This window comes from Juglans regia, chromosome 3 (genome assembly GCF_001411555.2).
Source record: "Juglans regia cultivar Chandler chromosome 3, Walnut 2.0, whole genome shotgun sequence".
Taxonomy (NCBI): Eukaryota; Viridiplantae; Streptophyta; class Magnoliopsida; order Fagales; family Juglandaceae; genus Juglans; species Juglans regia.
The window spans coordinates 16,148,617-16,170,526 of record NC_049903.1 but is presented as its reverse complement, the minus strand read 5'-3'; the positions used below and the strand labels follow the sequence as shown (position 1 = coordinate 16,170,526).

At 37.4% G+C, this 21,910-nt stretch overlaps 1 protein-coding gene and 1 pseudogene across 1 annotated transcript; both read left to right on the top strand.

Annotated features, from left to right (window-relative positions):
* The first annotated feature begins 7,976 nt into the window (after positions 1 to 7,976).
* Positions 7,977 to 9,628, top strand: LOC108997737 (berberine bridge enzyme-like 18). Its single transcript, XM_035689006.1, has one exon. The coding sequence runs from the start codon at positions 7,977 to 7,979 to the stop codon at positions 9,588 to 9,590; it is 1,614 nt and encodes a 537-aa protein (XP_035544899.1). The 3' UTR covers positions 9,591 to 9,628.
* A 7,774-nt stretch (positions 9,629 to 17,402) lies between these two features.
* Positions 17,403 to 21,679, top strand: LOC108983006 (annotated as a pseudogene).
* Positions 21,680 to 21,910: the final 231 nt, after the last annotated feature.

Sequence of the window (21,910 nt, the reverse complement as noted above, 5' to 3'; positions counted from 1 at the left end):
TGTTATGTATTCAGATTTTTATTCATTATGGGAGGGGGGCCAGCTTAAACTTACAGCAAAATGAATACATACCATTCTCAGACGAGGTATCGGTATTAGATTCAAGATCTTCAATGCTACTAGTGTTTTCATCCTCGTTTCTCTCTATACCGTCATCAATGAAGTCTTCATCATCTAGAAGGGATATTGCATCTTCCAATGTTGTATCAGGAGCAACATGGATGGGTTCTAAGTCGGACCTATGCAAGGGATTCCTAATGCCATTATCATCATATTCAGGTTCTACTTCTGCGTATGAGAGTTCGATCTCTTGGAAAGCTACAAAATCCATTTCATGATCATCATCATCATTAACCAATGGTATAGTTGGAACATCATACATGTTCCTATTGGTCACCCTTTGCACGACAGACCAAGTACCACGTTTACTAGTATATTTAAGGTAAAACACTTGGCATGCTTGACAGGCAAGGGTGAATGGCTCATCCTTATACAATTTTCGTGAAGTGTTAACACTAGTTATGTGCTTCCCAACTACTATTCCTCTCCTCATATCATCGACATTATACCATTCACATTTGAACAAATATACATGACGCCAACTCAAGTAGCGTAATTGCAATATATCATTCAAAACATCATAGAATTCAATGGGCTTTGAATTGTGTTCCCCTTTAACAACCACGCCACTATTCTGGGTTCAAAGATGTTCTCCACGACTTGGTGTGTGGAATCTGGTCTCATTCATGATGCAACCAGAATGGGAATAGATGATCTTTGACTTCAATGGAATATCCAATGTGTATAACTTGGATCAATACCTATCATGAATAGATTATCTTTGACTTCAATGAATGGTAGGAATAGGTTATTACGACATCTTTGACATAGACACCTGATGGTAGTTCATCCAGGTGCATGAGCTTTTGCCATGGTGAGGAGATTATCTATCCCTTTACCGTATTCACATGAGGTAAACCTGTTTTCCACGTGCATCCAATTCTTGTCTATTGTTTAGATCAATCTATTAAGCGAAATGAATGATACCTCCATAAGCAAATCAATGAAATAATTGAGCTAGGTTGCTACAATGATTAATTAAACAAGGACATTGCTACGACCGAAATCTTCTGCCGGACAATATAAATCTTTTTTTAATATTTTTGATCTTTTCTTTCACTATTTTTTAAACTATTTGAATATTTTTTAAAAATAAAAAAAAAATTACATATTCATTTACAAACACTTACTTAATCATTAAGTAAAAAAATAAATTAAACAAAATTAAACAAAAAAATTCGATAAAGAATTTCGGTGGATATCTTCTATGGAATAGTGTTTTCCATTAAACAATATAAGAATAAAGAAATAAATATTTTTGAATATTATTAAGAAAGTAATTTTTATACTTGGTCATTAATTTTGTATATGACTCTAACATGCCAAAAACATATAAGAAGCAAAGCAGCAAAATTTCTCTGACATCCCACATAAAAAGCTTTAAGTTAAAAGGATATAAACAATGCTTATTAAAAAAAAGAAAAAAAAAGGATATAAACAATGGACAGATCTAATAATTGAGCTAGACAACAGAGAAGTCCTTCAATTTCATATATAGAAAACAAGTGTTAAAATCATGACCTATGCTTTATCTAACATGTTAAGCTATGCAGGGTTAGTGTTATATAATATACCATGAGTGGGGCACCTAGTCTTATTGCTTGTCCAAATGCCTTCTTTACATTAATATTCCGTATTGTTTCATAAGTTGTTATGTTGGTATGAGCCAAAAATTAAAACATGTTTATAGTAGTATATATATCTTATCACCTATTAAACCAGGCCAAATAAAATTGATCCATCAAAACAACAACAAATAACAAACTAAGATAAAACCTTAATTAAATAGATTGAAGAATATGATACTTGAATGATATTCTAAAAAATTTGAAACAAGGAATAATCTAGTGGTATTCCCCTGTCATGACAGCCTATGGGTATCATTGTTTTGGGGTCTTCTCAACACAAACATAAACTCACTTTGAATAAAAAAATTGGATCTCCAAAAATTTAGCAAATAAAGAGATGCTTAACTTATCAAACAACAGTTCTACATTTTTGCATGGAGTCAAAGAACAAGAAGCATAATTCCATAAAGATAGAGATGCAATAGACATACTTGCCCCAGTTATTAACTAATCACCATGTCCATCTTGAGCAAACACAGGATTACTGCATTGCCAGTACTTGGTTTTATACAATAATCACTGAAAATCTCAACCAACTCATAGCAACTTAAAATGAAAAGAAAATACAACAAGTAAATAATTTCAAATGGGGGTTTGAAAATTGATAAATTTTCAATTAATTTGTAGTTTACAAAATTTGTAGTTTGTAAACAAAAAGGCATAGGCTAGCCCGGAGGGGAAGCCGAATCTCCGTGGGGAAGCCTAGGGAGACAAAGGGTTGGACGAGTCTGAGAGAGAGAGAGAGAGAGAGAGAGAGAGAGAGAGAGAGAGAGGGAGGGAGGGAGGGAACCCATAAAAATCCCAGACTCGACAAGGAGAGTAATTAGCGATGTCAGAGTGTTTGTATGCCGACGAGGAGACTACGGCGCAAAAGAGGCTAACTTGGCCATGAGTGGCGGCGCAGCAACTCGTCGAGAGAGATTCGTCGGCGCAGTAGGGGAAAAATTAGGGGAAATGTTTGTTGTGCTTTAGTCTCTAGCTTCTGTCGAGTTCGCTCCGTGTGAAGTAAAAACATCTATAGTGGCGCATGTGTTTTCGCCACTAAGAAACCGAATCCTACAATCGCCGTAACACATTTACCAATATTGTTATTGCAGCGATCATTAGATTGCCCCAATAACTCCATTTACTCCTTGCGTCTAGAATCTCGCCGTTGATACTTAAACTTGTTGTGTCAATTTTGTTGGCCGCAAGGGAAATCATAGCTATTGATTTTTAATGGCTTAATTATAGTCGCTGCGATTTCATGTCTGGTGATGGACTTATTTCCGGCAACATAGGATTGTAGCAAATAATATAAACAGGCGACAATCAGGGATAGCGCCGAAGAAGCTCTATGCATTTGCTGCGTTTACATTTGTTGTGCCCATCTTTCGCCAAAAAAAAGAAAGAATTTCCAGAGACCTCCTTAGGTGACGGAATAACATTCGATCTTCATGAGTTGATGCATATTTGCGACCAAATCCAGCTGTGGAATGCAAATACGGCATGTAATATTCTGGCACGTAATATAAATACGGCACGTAAAGTAGTCCATATGAGAATGCATTTTATTCCACAAAGATTTTGCAATGGAATTAATCATGCCAATAAATAACTTTTGAAAAGAAAAACCCGAAACTTATTGACTTAAGTTTGTTTGTTTGTTTGTTTTCTTTTTTTTTTTTTTTCTGAATTTCCTTATACTTGGAAAGAATTGCGGACCACGAAAGGATTAGGCATGCATACGTGTCAGATGCTTCTACAATGGGCAGGACTTTAATTTCCATTTATATGAAAATGGAAATTTCAGAACCACTTACCTTTGAAAAGTCCTTATAGAGATTACTGATCAGTGCATTATGCAAAATTCAAATCCTCATGTAAACTTCAAATCGATATATATATATATATCTAATAAATTCTATATAGAAGCTTTATACCACATGACACATTCACTTAATCAATATGTGATTTGTCATTTTTAGTCTTTTATCTTAATGCTTAAGTATGTGTATGTTTAAATATATTAGAATGACAAAAACGACAAATTATATGTTGGTCAATTAGATGTGTGTAGTGTAAGACATCATTGTAGCATTTCTATCTCATATATATATATATATATATATATTTATATGTATATATAATTTGTAAATGTAAGGCCCTAGTCCCGGATGGGTCAGAGAGTTACCTCTTAACACTTAAAATCATATCTCATTGTACAAATATAAACTCATATTCTCCTCAATTACTCATAGACCTCATTGCTTTATACCATTTACTTCAAAATAAAGAACTAAGAATACGACGAAGTCTAAAAAAAAATGCCAACTTCCCAAGGTACTAAGTCAACACAGCAAAATGAAACTATTCAGTAAAAAATTCTCCAATAATAAGTACCATCTTTGTATTTAATATACTATGCTCACATAGCCTTATCCATGCTTCTTATTTTTGAACCTCCGTTGAAGTATCCAAAATATCTGAAAAATGTTGGGGAGGTAAGGGGTGAGTTATCAATAACTCAGTAAGCAGAGGACATATGCTAGCGTGCAAACACAAGCACTTACAAAGTACAGTACGCAGAACAAAATATTTTCTAGAGTTATCATGCAGAACAAAATATGTTTTCAAACGTAACAGATTGACGGTTTTAAGACAAGTAAAACCCAAAGTACTTTGGCATAACATAACCTGAGCATCATCATCACTTCAAAACAGAGCATCTCACAGAGCAGAGACCATGTTTCACCCCCGTGGTAGGGTTGTGCTAACCCCGGTGGCCAAACTGGGTAGAGACAAAGGTTAAATCTTTCCTTTCTTCTTCTTGGAGCCCTGAGTGTGCACACAGGAAAGACCACAAAATCAGAGTGGGGGAACTCAGAGACAGAGAAGTTGGTACGAACCCAAACAGAGCAGAGCATAACAGAGCAGAGCAAAGACAGAGTTAGATACAAAATCAACACACAATGCCAAAGGTTTTCAGATGCCATATCAAAATAAAACAGAGTACCAAAACATAATTAGATCATTCTCACATACTGAAAATAAAAGTCAGACCATCTTTCTAAATCAATGCACAAATTTTCAGATTCTCAATATCACTATTTCTCAGATTTCAAAGGTAGCATGACAAAATTTAGCTCATGTTTACACAATTCATGTCAGAAATTTTTTTTTTTTTTTCATACAGATTTCATGAGTAATGCATATAAGCGACTGAGGTTGGTTTTTTCCAAGTTCTCATTTCATCACAAAATATGCAAAATTTTCAGAAATTCAACCTCAGTCTCGATAATTCGTGTAAAACCTAGCATAGGAACCCCGTTTACCTGAACTTTTTAGCTTTTCTGAATCTTTCCATAATCCTGCCGAATGAATACCAATTGTCACCTATACGGAATACTGAACGTTACTAAACTTCTAAAAGAACTGCTAAAACTCTTCATCTACTTAAATTCATAATACGGAAATGACTTTGATAACTCTATAGTTATCAGAAATCTAATAAATATATTATCATTAAAAATAATCTTAACTTATTATAATATAATTTTTCCATGAAAAAAAAAAAACTTAAACTCATTTCAAAAATTAACATAATCATAATTAAAACTCATATCTTGATAAACTATTATTAAAACACTAACTTAATACTGCCAACATATAATCTAGTAGGAAGTCATAAATTGCTTAAGCAATATTAATTCATAAAATATTCTTAATAATGCTTATATTAAAAATCATCGTAAATGACTAATCATATCTAATTTAAAACTATCCAAGATTTATTTCATATAAAAGGCTTAAAGTGTAAATAATTTTAAACTCTAACAATTTTCTACCAAAATTAAACCATAAAATTAATACCCAATAATATAATTGAAGTCTTTAAATATTTTCTATGAAATCAAGTTTAATATAAAAATATGCCTTTTGGACCATCTGATGACAAGGGTGTTTAGGGAAATAAAAAAATATATACAAGGGCTCTTTGGGTAAAGCATGCATGGTCACAACAAAGAAAGAGCTATGAGAAACTTCCAGAATCAAACCGTGTGTAAGGATCAGTCCATACTCACCGAGAGGGGTGGCCAAGGACGACGGAAGCGGCGGCTGGACTAGATCTACGGTGTATGGCTTGGCTGAAGTGCACTGACAGCGAGAGAGAAAGAGATAGAATCCAAGAGAAAGAGGGAGAGGGAGTTACGGACCATGCAACGTGGGGGCTGCAGTTCGACCATGGAGTCTTGCCCGTGATCTGCGGTGGCTCCACTTGCGGGTTCACGGCTGGGCTACACGGACGACAAGTGACCGTGTGACTAGCATGGAAGCTGTGTTTAACAGAACCAGGCTCTTGGTGATGGGTTGTTGCGATAGTTCGGTGATGGGCGGCAGCGTGGTGGTTGAGCAACGATGGCGACCTGCAATCATCTGGCGTGTAAGGGTAGCGATGGTAGAGAGATGAGGAGAGGGAAACCGAACATAGAGGGGGAAAAAGTTTGAGAGAGTGGGTGCTCTGTTTCGGCTTGACCAAAATAGAGGTCCTTGTACGTGCGTTGAGCCGTGAGCCTAGGCTGTTTCCATGGTGGTCAACGGCGAAGGGAGAAGTTTCGACTGGGGTATAAAGCATGGGGCAGGTGACGACGACGTGAAGAGAAGAGAAGATGGCAGCTTATACTCGGTGATGCATGGTGTTTTTCGGGTGTCTACGCAGCGTTAGTGCAAGATGGCAGCAGTGAGAAGAATGTTGATGTTTCACGGTGGCTATCAGAGGGAAAGAGCCTGTTCTAAAGAGGGGAGTTGTGATATGAGGATAAGGAGTAGAAGAGAAACCATAGAGACGTGGAGGTTTTGGAAATCCGGGTGGAGCAAATTTTGGGGGTAAAGAAAACTGAAAGGGAAGGGAAGAAATCGGGGAAATCAATTGAAATGTGAGGAGGAAGATCTTGCTAAAACGGCATCGTTCCCTCATGAAAGATTGGGCTTCTACACTGTCTGGGCTTGGGTTTCAGGGGCTGGGTATTACAGTAAAAATGCTTTGAGATGACTTTCTCCTATTTATTTTTTTAAGCATTCTAAAAGCCATATAAAACTCATCATGATTTCAGTAACAATAAGCACAATCATTTTCATAAGAAAAATTCTACTCATCATTCATTTTCTCATGATCATCCCATGATATTACATTAAATAATAGATTTATAAATTAAATATAATAAATAATCTAATCATCTAATGCTAGTACATTATGGGATGATGAGAACATGAATGATAAGTAGTATTACTCTTTTCATAATCACAATTTAAAATAAAGGTATTTTTGCAAGAGTATAATATTTTATAAAAATTTCATTTATTTAAAATATGATTATAAAAAAGGCCGGTTGTGTACTTATCATTTTACTAACTTTTAATAAGATTGATGAAAGTGAAAGATCCATGCACGCAGAAATACGCTTCAAACGTACATGATGTCAAAATCCTAATTAGCAAAGACACAGATTGTTGATCTCTTTGAATGACCAGCGTAATTAATAATAATAGATAATTCAGCAAAAAAATGATTTATAATTAATTACAATTTTAAACTTAATTTTACTACAGGTACCGGGTTAGTTTGAAATTAAGATGGTAATCCTTTAAAAACAATAATAATAATAATAAAAGGAAAGAAATTAAGATGGTAATGTCTTTTTTAGGTAGGATTTGTATAGTGAAATGAGATGAGATGATTTTATATAAAAATTGAAAGTTTAATAAAATATTATTAGAATATTATTTTTTAATATTATTATTTTAATATTTAATAAAATTGAATTATTTATTATATTTTATATAAAAATTTTAAAAAAATATAATAGTTAAATGTGATGAAACGTGATGGCCTCGCTTTGTGGAGCTATGGCCTCATGAACTGGTGAACCTGGACTGGTTTTGCCGTCGGTCTTGTTTTGTTGGCAAGTTTTGAGACACGTTTGTCAAAGTTCTATGTTGTCAAATCGCCATGCAATTTGGACTTTACAACGTGTACGAAATTTGTTGTGGGAATTCGTGATCTTTCCCTGGCCAATCAGCTGGATGCATGATGGAATGGTTTCCTGCAAAGTTAAAAAATCTGTACGTTATATGCAACAGCTGTTATAAGCACCATTGTACGCACAGTTTTCACATTAATTTCCAAGTATTCAACACTATAAATAAGGACGCTCGCATCCTGATTTCAGCACAGAAACACAAACAAAAATGAAGCCCGTTAGCTCTTCAGTGCTTATTCCATTTGTTATTACACTTCTTTTCACATTTTTATGGGCAACTTCGGCTCACACTCATGAAGACTTCCTTCAATGCCTGACCCTTCATGCTGGAAACTCCACCTCCTCAATTTCTCAAGTCATTTACACCCCCGCCAATTCCTCATATTCATCTGTATTGGAATTCTCCATACAAAATCCTAGATTCTCAACACCTGCCACCCCGAAACCTCTAGTAATTATTACGCCATTGCATGCCTCCCAAATTCAAGCAACCATTAAGTGTTCCCAAAAACATGGCATGCAAATAAGAGTTAGAAGCGGTGGTCATGATTTTGAGGGCCTTTCTCATGTTTCTTATGTTCCATTTGTCATAATCGATCTGATAAATCTTCGTTCAATCAATGTTGATGTAGAAAATGGCACTGCATGGGTTGAAGCCGGTGCCACTATCGGTGAAGTATACTATAGGATTGCCGAGAAAAGTAGAAACTTTGGCTTTCCGGCGGGAATGTGCCCGACTGTGGGTGTTGGTGGACACTTCAGTGGGGGAGGGTACGGCACCTTGCTGCGCAAATATGGCCTTGCTGCAGACAATATTGTTGACGCCCAAATGATTGATGTTAAGGGCAGAATCCTTGACAGAGAATCCATGGGAGAAGATCTATTTTGGGCCATTCGAGGAGGTGGAGGGGCCAGCTTTGGAGTCATTGTTGCGTGGAAAATCAAGTTGGTTCATGTTCCATCAAATGTGACTGTATTCACAGTTAATAAGAACTTGGAACAAAATGCAACCAAGCTTGTTCATCGGTGGCAATATGTTGCAGACAAGCTTGATGAAGACCTATTCATTCGCGTTGTGTTAACTGGTGCCAATTCTAGCCAAGAAGGGAGGAGAACAATACAAGCTTCATTTATGTCCTTGTATCTCGGAGGGATAGATAATCTCCTTTCATTGATGCAAGAAAGCTTCCCTCAACTGGGTTTGGTAAGAGAAGATTGCACTGAAATGAGCTGGATTGAATCTACCCTGTACATCGCCGGGTTTCCAAGTGGGGAATCCTTGGATGTACTGCTAAGCAGGACTCCTCTAACAAGACCAACTTTTTTCAAAGCAAAATCTGACTACGTGATGGAACCTATTCCAGAAGTTGGCTTGGAAGGGATTTGGGAGAGGTTTTATCAAAAAGAGGCCGAGGAAGCAAGTTTGATGTTGATTCCGTATGGGGGCAGAATGAGTGAAATCTCGGAATCTGCAATTCCTTTCCCACATAGAGTTGGTAACATCTACAAAATCCTACACGTGGTGTATTGGGAAGAAGAAGGAAGTGCGGCATCCGAGAGGCATATAAGTTGGATCAGAAGGCTTTACAGTTACATGGCTGCCTATGTTTCAAAATCTCCAAGAGCTGCATACATCAATTATAGGGACCTTGACATAGGAACAAATAGTAAGGAAGGCAACACAAGCTATAGACGGGCCAGTATATGGGGTATTAAATATTTCAAGAGCAACTTTAACAAGTTGGTTCATGTGAAGACCATGGTCGATCCCACTAATTTCTTCAGGAATGAACAAAGCATCCCGGCTCTTTCATCCTGGTGAGAGGTGATTTTAATTACAGAAGATATTGTACTCAACAATAAATCGATCCTCTCTTTCTCGTTTTACCAACTATTCCATTTAATAAGCACATATCATAAAGGCCATATATATCGATATTTTATGTGCATTGTAAAATAGAAGGGTTTCCACAAATTGAGGCATATTATAACCTGCCAATGATATATATATATATATATATATATATAAATTTTAAAATAATAATAATATTAAAAAATAATATTATATTTTATTCAATTCATCTAAAATCATCTTATTTCATCTCATTTTATATCATTATTAACGAGGTCTTAGCTCTATTATATATAATATTCAAAACTACAGAAAAAGTCTGACAATTTCTAGTCACAGGAAGCGTGCCGCTAAAAAATTCTTTCCTTTTCAACAAAAAATTTACATATGGGCTGCAGAAGGTGGAAAATAAATCATTGTCCAATATATTTCTATGGATAAATTAATTGCGACTAAGATAAATGACAATTAGGTGGCTCTATATATCTATATATACTTGAGGGTATTTTACTATCTAGAATTTTAATTAAAGCATTGTCATTTAAAATATATTAATTAAGCAGCTTCTTCTTAAAGGAAAGGCCGTACGAGATCAACTACTTTAAAATTAATAAAGTCCTTAATAGAATAAAAACGAGCATTTATAACAGATTATTTGTGACGAGAATGATTATATACAATGAAAAGAAACTCATTTTAGTAAGAAATAATCATTTTCGCAAGAAATAACTGACTATAAATAAATTGTTTTCTTGTAATGACTATTATTGATATAATTATATCCACATGCATATACATTATATGTGTGTGTCTATCCATACCATGTATATATGTATGCATATATATGTATGTATGTATGTATGAATTAGAAAGAGTCCTAAATTTACACAAAAGAAATTTGGTGAAGAAATTTTGTGAAAGTTGCCATGCAATTTGGACTTTACTACTTGCAGACGTATGCTAGCTTCGAATTTTCTCTATTCCGGCCTATTTAATTTCTTGTGGCGATTCATCTCTCCAATCTGGATGTTGGAATGGTCTGCAAATTAACCTTAGAAAATACAACATGCAAAAGATAATACCGCCGTAACATTCACGTACATTAAATTTCCAAGTCTTAAACAAGCAGCGGATCCTCCTCGTAACACAATAAATACTCACTACAACACAATTGCTTTTTAGTGACGGTTGGGAAATTGTGACAGTCCCTAGACCGTCACTAAAAGGCATTTTCTGTGACAGTTTTTGGAAACCGTCACTAAAGATAAAATGAGATTTTTTTACATTCGAACGTATGAGAAATATGCGTTCGAACGTCACATATACGTTCGAACGTTATGTCTGTTTACGTTGGAACGTAAAATGTTTTGGCGCAACCGTTCGAATGTTATTAATTTTACGTTCGAACGTAAAATGTTTGCACCAATGTTCGAACGTTAAGTAATAACATTCGAACGTTCATTGTAAATTTAAATTAAATGACTTTAATTTAAAAATTATGTATTTTTATTGTGCATAATTTGTGAACAAGTCTAAAAAATTGAATTGTATATATTTATATATACACACTTTGTAATATATAAATATATATTATTGATTTATATATATTTGAAATGCAGTGATTTAGTATTAAAGTTGGAAAATTATAACATCAAAGAAGATTAAAAATTGAAATTAAAAAACGATAAAAATATTCAATAATATTTTTCGTTACAAATATTAAAAATAAAATACAAAATTTGATAGAATGTAGTAAACAACAGTCAGATGATAACGTTATCCGCAAAAGTCGAACTCCGTACTTCCTCAGTCAAGGTATCAACCTTGTCGTTGAGGATAGTTACACGATGGGTGAGTTCGGCAACAGACGCCGATATAGCCTCGAGCGATCGATCGATCTTATGATCAATATGCGCAGTCAGCTGTGAGATGACCGCATCAACCCAAGCAGGCCGCACATCTCCTGCAGATGTACTCGGCGTATGCTGACTACTACTCCCGACATGACCTGGCTCAGGCTGCGTCGGAGGAACTAGATCCTCTACAGGGGGTGGCTGACGTCCCCTCGCCTGTCCAATGCTACGTCGATGCGTGGTCATGTCGAGGGGGCTCATCTGATCTTTGACCCGCTCCTCTGGCTGGGTCGGCACTCCCCGTGCAAGTAATAGTCGGCTGATGAGGACACCATATGGGAGATTATCCGTGGAGACGATGCTCGCCTCGTAACGGATCCTCTCAAAAATGTGCAGTGGCAAATCTATAGGATCTCCACGTGCCACTCGTATCAAAAATTGTGCCTGAAGCCGACTAAATGTGGTTTTATGAGCCACAGGATCGACATTTGTTGCAACAATAAGGTGCAACATGCGGAAGAAATGCAGCAGATGGTTCTGGTTGAAGGCGTTCTTCCGCTCGATCTGCATGCGATCCCTCCCGGTGAGGATGTAGAAATCCTCGTCTCGGTCATCATCCCGAGCCTCGACGCCAGTATCCTCAGCCTCTGACTGGCCTGCATCTCTGGCTGATGCTGGCTCACATCCCCGGCCAGTAGATGATGTAGAAGTGCCTACATCCTCACGGGGTGTTGAGTGTGTAAATGTCTCAACTCCTCGATGAATCCCGAGGTGCTCGCCGATGACATCTGCCGATACCTCAATGGAAACACCGCGTACAGTCACGGTGTGAGAGGATGCATCCGGAGGCATGTCACACATCCCCATATAGAATTCTTGAACCATTGAGGGGTATACCTTCCCCCTCAATGTGCAGATATTTCCCCAGCCTCTACTGAGGAAAACATCTCTTAGGTTCGTCTGCTGCCAACAGAGTTCGTCGAACTCATTAATTAAGACCTCTCTCTCTACCATAACAGTACGAGCTCCGATACGGGCAGTGTCCGACGTGGCTCCTTCCCTCCCTCGTTTTCGTGTATGCAGTGGAAGAGCCATATCCTGAAAATAGAAAAGGAAAAAAAAATTATTTACAATAATGCATTTTTTTGTATTAATTTTAAGATGCTCTGCATTAACGTTCGAACGTTTTATCTTTAACGTTCGAACGTTAAAGATAAAAACGTTCGGACGTTAATTTATACGTTCGCACGTAAAATAATGTAAATAAATTTACGTTCAAACGTAAAACAAATACGTTCGAATGTACAGATGTACGTTCGAACATAAGCAGTAAACAAATACGTTCGAATGTACGTTCGAACGTATTTGTTTTACGTGTGAACGTAAATATGAACGTCCGAACGTCGAAGCATGAATAATGTAGAAAATCACTACGTTCGGATGTTATAATTAAACGTCCGACCGTATGTGATTTACGTGCGAAAGTAAATATTCACGTTCGAACGTATGTCGTTTAATAATATTCACGTCCGAATGTAAGACGATTAACGTTCGAACGTGGAAGCCGTAACGGCTCTGTAATTTAAACGTCGTACGTTCGAATGTCTTGGTGAAACGTTCGAACGTTTCGACGCAGAATGGCTGAGTCGACTCAGCCATTATTGAAATCTCGAAAATTTCTCTACAAGGTTCTAAATGCCGAAATGTCACCATGTAAATGAAGTATACACTTCAAGAAACATTTCTATGGTGACTATTCGGCCAATGACTGGCCGTGGTGGCCGGAAAATGAAGTTGAAAATCCGGTAATACTTATCCGGTTTTAAACAAAACTCAATCCAAATCTCAATCTAAATCTCAATAAAATACATGTTATTTGCATAAAAGATGAATGCCTACCTTTTAGTGACGGTTGTGGCGGAGTTGACGGCGGCGGTGACGGAGGCGTGGCGGCAAAGAACGGAGAAGACGATGGATGCGTTTTGGAAATGTCGTTTCGACGTTCGGTTTTGGCCTTATATACACAGAACGTTCGAACGTACTTATTATTACGTTCGAACGTTTGTCAATTTAATTTCCCAAATTTTATCTATAATATATTATATTATAAATGTTTAAGTTATATATTAGGATGTTATATAATATTATTGACAATTAGATTATTGGTTTTTTTGTGAGTGCTTGTTATATTTATAATGTTTAGCAATATGTTTATACATGTTGTTGTGATTTTATGCTTACTCTTGAAATAATTGTGATTATTGTTTGTGAATTTTGTGAATAGTTTATGAGTTTATGGTGTTTATTGATGAATTAATAAGTAACAATTTAATATATATTATTGATTTATATACACGATGAATGGTTAACATTTTGCTCTCTATATCTTCGTGGTGTTGAGACACGATTTAGTCGTCAAGAGCGAAATGCTGATCTTGCTACTCCGCCTCCTCGTGAGCTATCAGTGTTTTCCCAGAATGTACGACCCTTGGGTGCACAAACAGGTTACGATTTAATTGATGGAGAGTTGGGTAAAGTTCGGTGGTATGTGCTAAATAACTGCCGAGAGATTGATGATTATCTTAGGTATGTCATTTAATTTATTTGAATAATTATAGTTTTCTTTAAATTAATTAGAATTGTTGTGCTCAAAATATACTTCTTTTGCAACATGTTATAACAGTGACCACATGGACAAACTTAGAACGGAAGGCGTAGAAAATATAGAGGCAAGACACGAGGAAGAATTTCCCGGATGGTTTGAAGAACGTGTATGAACTAAAATTATATATATGTTATATTGTGAAATTTTTAAATCTGGATAATAAAATAGTGGGGAGATAACTTGGCGAGTCGTACAAAAAATTGTTCCTCGAAATATATATGAAGCAGGAACGAGTGCAGATTACGAGAATAGTGGAGATGAAGATGACAATCCGATTGTTGAGGCATACCAGGAAGATGGAGAGGGTATTAACTTGTTTGTTGACCTCGGTGCACTCGAGTTGCTCCCCTTGTGTAGAGATGATGTCCCACCCGTACATCTCGACCCGTCTGTATTAAATGATCATTCAATTCAAGTCAGTTTGGAGGAAGATGAAGAAGACGAGTCAGAAGATGAATACGAATCAGAATCCGGGCAGGAGGTGGATAAAGATGATGAAGAAGAGGTGCATGATGATGATGAAGATGTTATTGATGGAGATTCTGAAACAAGCATGGAAAATTCATCTGAAGAATAAAAGTACTAAATATTTTATTTATATAGGTGACTATAAAATATCTTAAATTTTCATAATTTCTTCTAATTAATTTTCTTTGATATAATTAATTATTTTAAAGAATGCCGCCAAAACGACAACGAAGAAATGTGCCTCCGCCAAGTCCAAGTCCTGAATCCATTGAGGACTCCCCACTCGAGGAATCCGTTCCTGAAGATCAAGCTAACACAGAAGAGAACAACAGCCAGTCGACACCTACCAGTAAGGAAATATTGTCGTTGATAATTATATATATAGTTAATACTTTTTTCTCAATAACTATATAATTATAATTATAGTATATCTATTATTATCATGTAGTTGATGCATCTGCACGTCGCGGTCGTGGCTATACACGTGGAATCTCTCTTGAAAAAAATAGAAGGCACGGTAAACTGAAGATCACAATTCCTGATAATTCCACTGGAGGAGTGGATGATAGTGCAGCAGCGCTTTCCTCCTATATTGGCACAGTAGTTCGAGCTTATGCTCCATTTTATGTGCGCTCATGGCGAGATGTTCCGAATGAGATTAAGGAGCACATTCGAAGTCGTGTGCTGGTGAGTTTACTTTTCAGTACATTTTTTTCACTTAGATTAATATATTATATTTTTTACCTGATTCCCTTGTTAGGATGAATTTGACCTCGACTTTGGCCGTAGCGAGGATTTAAGAACCGTGAATGAGTTGATGGCTACACTATTCCGACGTCACAAAGGACGATGTCATGACCACTTCAAAAAGTTTGAGACGTTGGAAGAGGCTGTGCAGTCTCCTTTTCAGCAGATGAAGTTAGATGATTGGAGAAAGTGTTGTGAACTTTTCGCATCTCCAGATTATCAGGTATTTTACATTTATATCTTTTAATTATTTACATTCATATTCGTTTTATACATTATATGTATACATATTACAATTAACATTTTTAATATATTTTGTAGCACTTGAGTTCTACAAATGCACAGAATAGATCCGTTCTGACTGTCCACCATCGTGCCGGTTCAAGGTCATTCCACCGTCTTGCTGAAAAAATGGTAATTAAAAAATTATAGAATTCATTTATTTTCCTGATATTCTTTCTGATAAGTACTAACATTATCTTTTTAAAATTGCTAATATTGTCTCTTTGTTAGAAACGTGATGATCCTGAAAACTTTTCCCTCATTCATGTCTATGCTGCTGCTCACACTAATGAGCATAGTGAGTGGATGGATCCTGTCGCTGCAGATAATTATGTAAGCAGTGTTAATTTTGTTAAATAAATTTTTTATAGAACATTTTAATAGTTTATTTCTTATTTCTATTTCTTTTAATACGTTACTAATTATTTACGATCATTACCTTTTAAATTGCAGAGCAAAATGTTGGAGATGCAGTCGACTTCTGCGGAATCCTCTCCTAGTGACATAGACATATTCACCCAAGTGCTCGGGCCGCAGTCTAGTATGGCAAGAGGTTTGGGACGATCTATCAAGCATAAATGTTCATCCTCCTCAACCTCATCGGCTTCACAAATTAATAATCTTACAGCAGATTTAGAAGCTGCACGGCGTGAGAATGAGTATATGAGGTCGAGACAGCAAGAGTTAGAGTCTCTCTTAGAACGACAGTCTCATTTAAAGACGCGTTTGCAGGACCAACAGAGAGACCAGTAGGAAAGAATATGCAGTGAAGTGCAAGAGCAAGTGCAACGAGAGATGATGGTGCAAATGGAGCGTGTTATGTCGTTGCAACAGAATCCCCGTGGGCGAGGGAAAAAGAAGAAATAAATTTTATCAATATTTCTGACTAGTTTTAATATCTAATTTTCTACTTTTATAAGACATTGTTACTTGTTAATTGGGTATGTAATATGATACAATTGGTATTTTGGTTTTAAATTTTATGAAATTAGTATTTCTGATCTGTACGTTCGAATGTAAATAAAAATCGTTCGAACGTTGGTTCACACTATAACAAACGTTCGAACGTAAATACAATTGAATCGTTCGAACGTTAAACCAACTAACGTTCGAACAAAGAACTTGCATTCGGACGCTCCTTCGTTTACATTCGAAATAATGTCCGAACATTAAACGCGCTACGTTTGAACATTTACGTTTACGTTTGAACAAATATTCAAACGTTTATTGTAATTAACGTTCGGACGCATTAACATTAGAACGTAAATATGATACATTCGAACGATATCCAACAAACGTCAACTTCTCTCATTCGAACGCCAATCGGTCGGGTATAACGTCTGAACGTTTGATTTTACGTCCGAACGTGATTTTCTGTGACAGTTCATAACCGTCACAAAAAAAGGAACGTTCGAACGTTGTACCGAACGGAACACTTCCAACCGTCACTAAAAATATTTTTTGTGACGGTTGAACAGTAAACCGTCACCAAATATTTTCTGTGACGCACTTTAGGTGACGGTCATGGTGACGGTTTCAAACCATCACCAAATATGTTTAGTGACGGTTTGCCATTTTTTTGTGACAGTTTCCTCTGTCACAAAACACACATTCTGTTGTAGTGACTGAAGCTCGCATCCAATTTCAAGCGCAGAAACACAGACAAGAATGAAGTTTCTTAGCACATCAGTGCTTGAATTTGTTTTTACTTTTTTCTCATTTTTATGGGCAACTAAATCGGCTCACACTAATGAAGACTTCCTTCAATGCCTGACCCTTCATGCTGGAAACTCCACCTCCTCAATTTCTCAAGTCATTTACACCCTCGCCAATTCCTTATATTCATCTGTATTGGAATTCTCCATACAAAATCCTAGATTCTCAACACCTGCCACCCTGAAACCTCCAGTCATTGTTACACCATCTCATGTCTCCCAAATTCAAGCAGCCATTAATTGTTCCCAAAAGCATGGCCTGCAAATTAGAGTTAGAAGTGGTGGTCATGATTATGAGGGCCTTTCTTCTGTATCTGATGTTCCATTTATCATAATCGATATAATAAATCTTCGATCAATCAGTGTTGATGCAGAAAATGGCATGGCTTGGGTTGAATCCGGAGCCATTATTGGTGAAGTTTATTATAGGATTGCCGAGAAAAGTATAAATTTTGGCTTACTGGCGGGACTTTGCCCAACTGTGGGTGTTGGCATGGACACTTTAGTGGGGGAGGGTATGGCACCTTGATGCACAAATACGGCCTTGCTACAGATATTATTATTGACGCACAAATGATTGATGTCTAGGGTAGAATCCTTGACAGAAAATCCATGGGGGAAGATTTGTTTTGGGCCATTCGAGGAGGTGGAGGGTCTAGTTTTGGAATCATTGTTGCATGGAAAATCAAGCTGGTTCATGTTCCATCAAACGTGACTGTATTCACAGTTAATAGGAACTTGGAACAAAATGCAACCAAGCTTGTTTATCGGTGCAACATGTTGCAAACAAAGTTCATGACGATCTATTCATTCGCATTATGTTAACTAGTGCCAATTCTGTTCGGGAAATCAACACAGCGGAATGAATAAAAGCATAAATAAAGGAGCACACCCACGCATTCAGTGACACCAAGAATTTAACATGGTTCGGCAACTGCTTACATCCACAGAAAAATACTTCACTAATAAATAGTGGAACATAAGAAAATATTACAGAAGTGGAGGATCACACTTCACTCAACTCAACTCTCTTATTTTCTCTTAGAGATGTCCTAGCTCTCTCTCTTTTCTCTTCTTCCATGGTGTGTTTGAGGCTCTCGCTGGGAACCTCAATTTATAGGCAAATATCAATACGAATGCATTTAATTTGCATTCAATTGGTAACTGCAAATGCAGTTACCTGCTGAGCGCTGAGCAGCCATTGTGGATTGCTCAGGCATGGGCATGGACTTCAACAATTCTCCCATTCCATGTCCATCTACCTAGATGCTATCCATTCTAGCTATGTTTTTGCATAACTCAAGCATCTCACTTGTAACCACCTTCGTCAGCATGGCCGCTGGATTCTCTTTCGTATAGATCTTCACAAGTTTCAACAGCTGTTGTTTCATCGCTTCACATATCCAATGATAGCGGATATCAATATGCTTGGTGCGGGAATGGTACATTGAATTCTTGCTCAAGTTTAGAGCACTTTGACTATCACAATGTACCTTGTAGTCTTCTTAACTAACCCCTAGTTCTTGGAAAAAAATGCTTCATCCATAACATCTCTTTCCTAGTCTCCACTGCGGCAATGTATTCTGCCTCTGTTGTAGATAAAACGATACACTTCTGCAATTTGGACTGCCAAGAGATAGTTCCTCCTGCAAAGGTGAAGAGAAATCTCGAAGTAGATTTCCTACTATCTAGATCTCCTGCCATATCTGAATTAGTATAGCCTTCCAAAACTGGTTTAGCTCTTCCAAAACACAAGCACATCCATCCTTACCGTACCAAAGTTTTCTACTTTGTATGAGTGAAAAATTCACTATGGAAAGTAGTGTGGTATGATGCTGCTATGTATACCAACCACTCAACATCATGGCTTGCGACGTGTAGACATGTCTCGTCACTGGTGGAGAGCATCGCCACATCTCTCGAAAGAGTGACAAGAGTTTCACCATCTTCTTTCTTCAGCTTACTACTTTGACCTTGCTCCCTTAAAAACTTGCGACAATTTTTCCACATGTGGCATTCTTTGCCACAATGGTAACACTTCATGTTACCCGTCTGCTGGTTCCTGCTATTGTTGGACTTTCCACGTGGTTGAGACTTCCCTCTGTTTCTGCCTCCACTTCTCCCTTTATCATTACCTTGAGGCCTTTCTCTACTCTCGGTGACAAGGACATGAGATTGACTCATGCTCATCTCCTTTCGTCTGGCCTCCTTATTGAACAAGGCATCCTTAACCATAATCACGGTAAGTGTACCGTCTGGAGTAGAGTTACTTAGGGAGACCACCAGCGTCTCCCAACTGTCTGGTAATGAATTGAGAAGTAGCAGAGCTTGTTCTTCATTGCCAAGATTCAACTTAACGGACCTGAACTGGTTAACTAGGTTTTGAAACTCGCTAGAGCGCTCGGTAACAGTGGTGTCACTCTTCAACTTCAAGTTAACAAGGCATCTTATTAAGAGGGCCTTGTCTCGAGCAGTCTTAGCTTGATACATATCCTCCAAATTTTTTCAAAGGTTATATGCATCTGTCTCTTGGGCCACATGGTGAAAGACACTATGGTCAATCTATTGCCTGATCTGACCGATAATCTTCTTATGCATTTTATTCCACACTTGATCCATATATTCATTTGGCTTCTTCTCTTCATTTTCTAAGGGGTCAGACAGATTTTTACAGTTCAAGAGATCCTCTATCCGAGGTCTCCAAAGATTGTAGTTTGAGGTAGTTAGCTTTATCGTGGCCTCTGATGCTGAATCCTCCATGGATTTAGACTGATTCTAAATAAAAAATGCAAGTATAAGATCTTTGATGTAGAATATTGCAAAACGAACAGCATCAATGTGTCTGGAAAGCTTGACTTTTTTGGAAATGAGTCTTGTTTCATCAAAATCGGACTCAAATAGCACAAGGATGAGCAAAAAACCAAAACATGAACTCTATCATGCGTGCAGTGTGTGGCGAGCGAAAAATGCGTAGGCGCATGGAAGTCACGCGCCTTTCAATGGTCAGTACAACGTGAAACGCGTGGACATCAAGCGCGAATACTTCTCTGGAGCTCGTGTGGCGCCAGGTGCGCGTGGGGGCGCGTGCGGTGTTCGTTCAGCCTTTGGTTTTCACCACTTTTCTTGTCTTGATGAGACGAACACAGTGGTATGCTCAAATTTGCAAATTGAGCAGCACAGTAAAAATGAGTTTTCTATAAAAACTCCTTCCAGTAATTGCTCTTGTACCACTTGTTGGGGAAAACAACAAAACATAATGAATAAAAGTGGAAATAAAATAGCACACCCACGCACTCAGTGACAAAAAATTTAACGTGGTTCGGCAACTGCCTACATCCACAGAAAAGAGCTTCACTAATAAATATTGGAACATAAGAAAATATTACCGAGGAGGAGGATTACACTCCACTCAACTCAACTCTCTTCTTTTCTCTTCTTCCTTGGTGTGCTTGAGGCTCTTCCTCGAAGCCTCAATTTATAGGCAAATATCAGTATGAATGCATTTAATTTGCATTCAATTGGTAACTGCAAATGCAGTTACCTGCTGAGCGCTGAGCAGCCATTGTGGACTGCCCAAGCATGGGCATGGACTTCAACAAATTCAAGCCAAGAAGGAAGGAGGACAATACAAGCTTCATTTAGTTCCTCGTATCTCGGCGGGATAGATAATCTCCTTTCATTGATGAAAGAGAGCTTCCCTGAACTGGGTTTGGTAAGTGAAGATTGCACTGAAATGAGCTGGATTTAATCAGTCTTATACTTTGGCGGATTTCCAAGTGGTGAATCCCTTGATGTTCTACTAAACAGGACTCCCCTAATAAGACCTTTTTTTGAAGCAAAATCTGACTATGTGATGGAACCTATTCCCGAAGTTGGCTTGGGAGGGATTTGGGAGAGATTTTATGAGAAAGAGGCAGAAACAACATTATTGATCTTTACTCCCTATGGGTAGAAAATGAGTGAAATTTCGGAGTCTGCAATTCTTTTCCCCCATAGAGCTGTTATTAATATCTACGAAATCCAATACTTGATCTATTGGGAAGATAAAGGAATTGCAGCATCTGAGCGGCATATAAGTTGGATAAAGAGGCTGTACAGTTACATGGCTGCCTATGTTTCGAAATCTCCAAGAGTTGCATATACGAATTATAGGGACCTTGACATAGGAAAAAATAATAACAAAGGCAAGACAAGCTATAGACAGGCAAGTATATGAGGTGCTAAATATTTCAAGAAAATCTTTAACAGGTTGGTTCATGTGAAGACTATGATCGATCCTACTAATTCTTCAGGAATGAACAAAGCATTCCGACTCTTTCATCTTGGTGATTAGTGGTGATATTTAGAGATCTATATGATCTCTAAATTAAAGATTTCATGTACTCGGCGATAACGCCTTTTTCTCTACCTATTTTCACCTATTGATCTTCTATTTAATATGCGCAACTAACGTGTGGTGCCCCCGACCCCCATGTAAGGAAACACGAGAATCGAGATGCCAGGATGATGACAACACGTTCACACATCCCAACGAAAGTGCCAAGTGTGTGTACATGCAAC

Excerpts from the sequence above, each read along its gene's own strand:
- LOC108997737 (XM_035689006.1), top strand. The coding sequence starts at position 7,977 with ATGAAGCCCGTTAGCTCTTCAGTGCTTATTCCATTTGTTATTACACTT.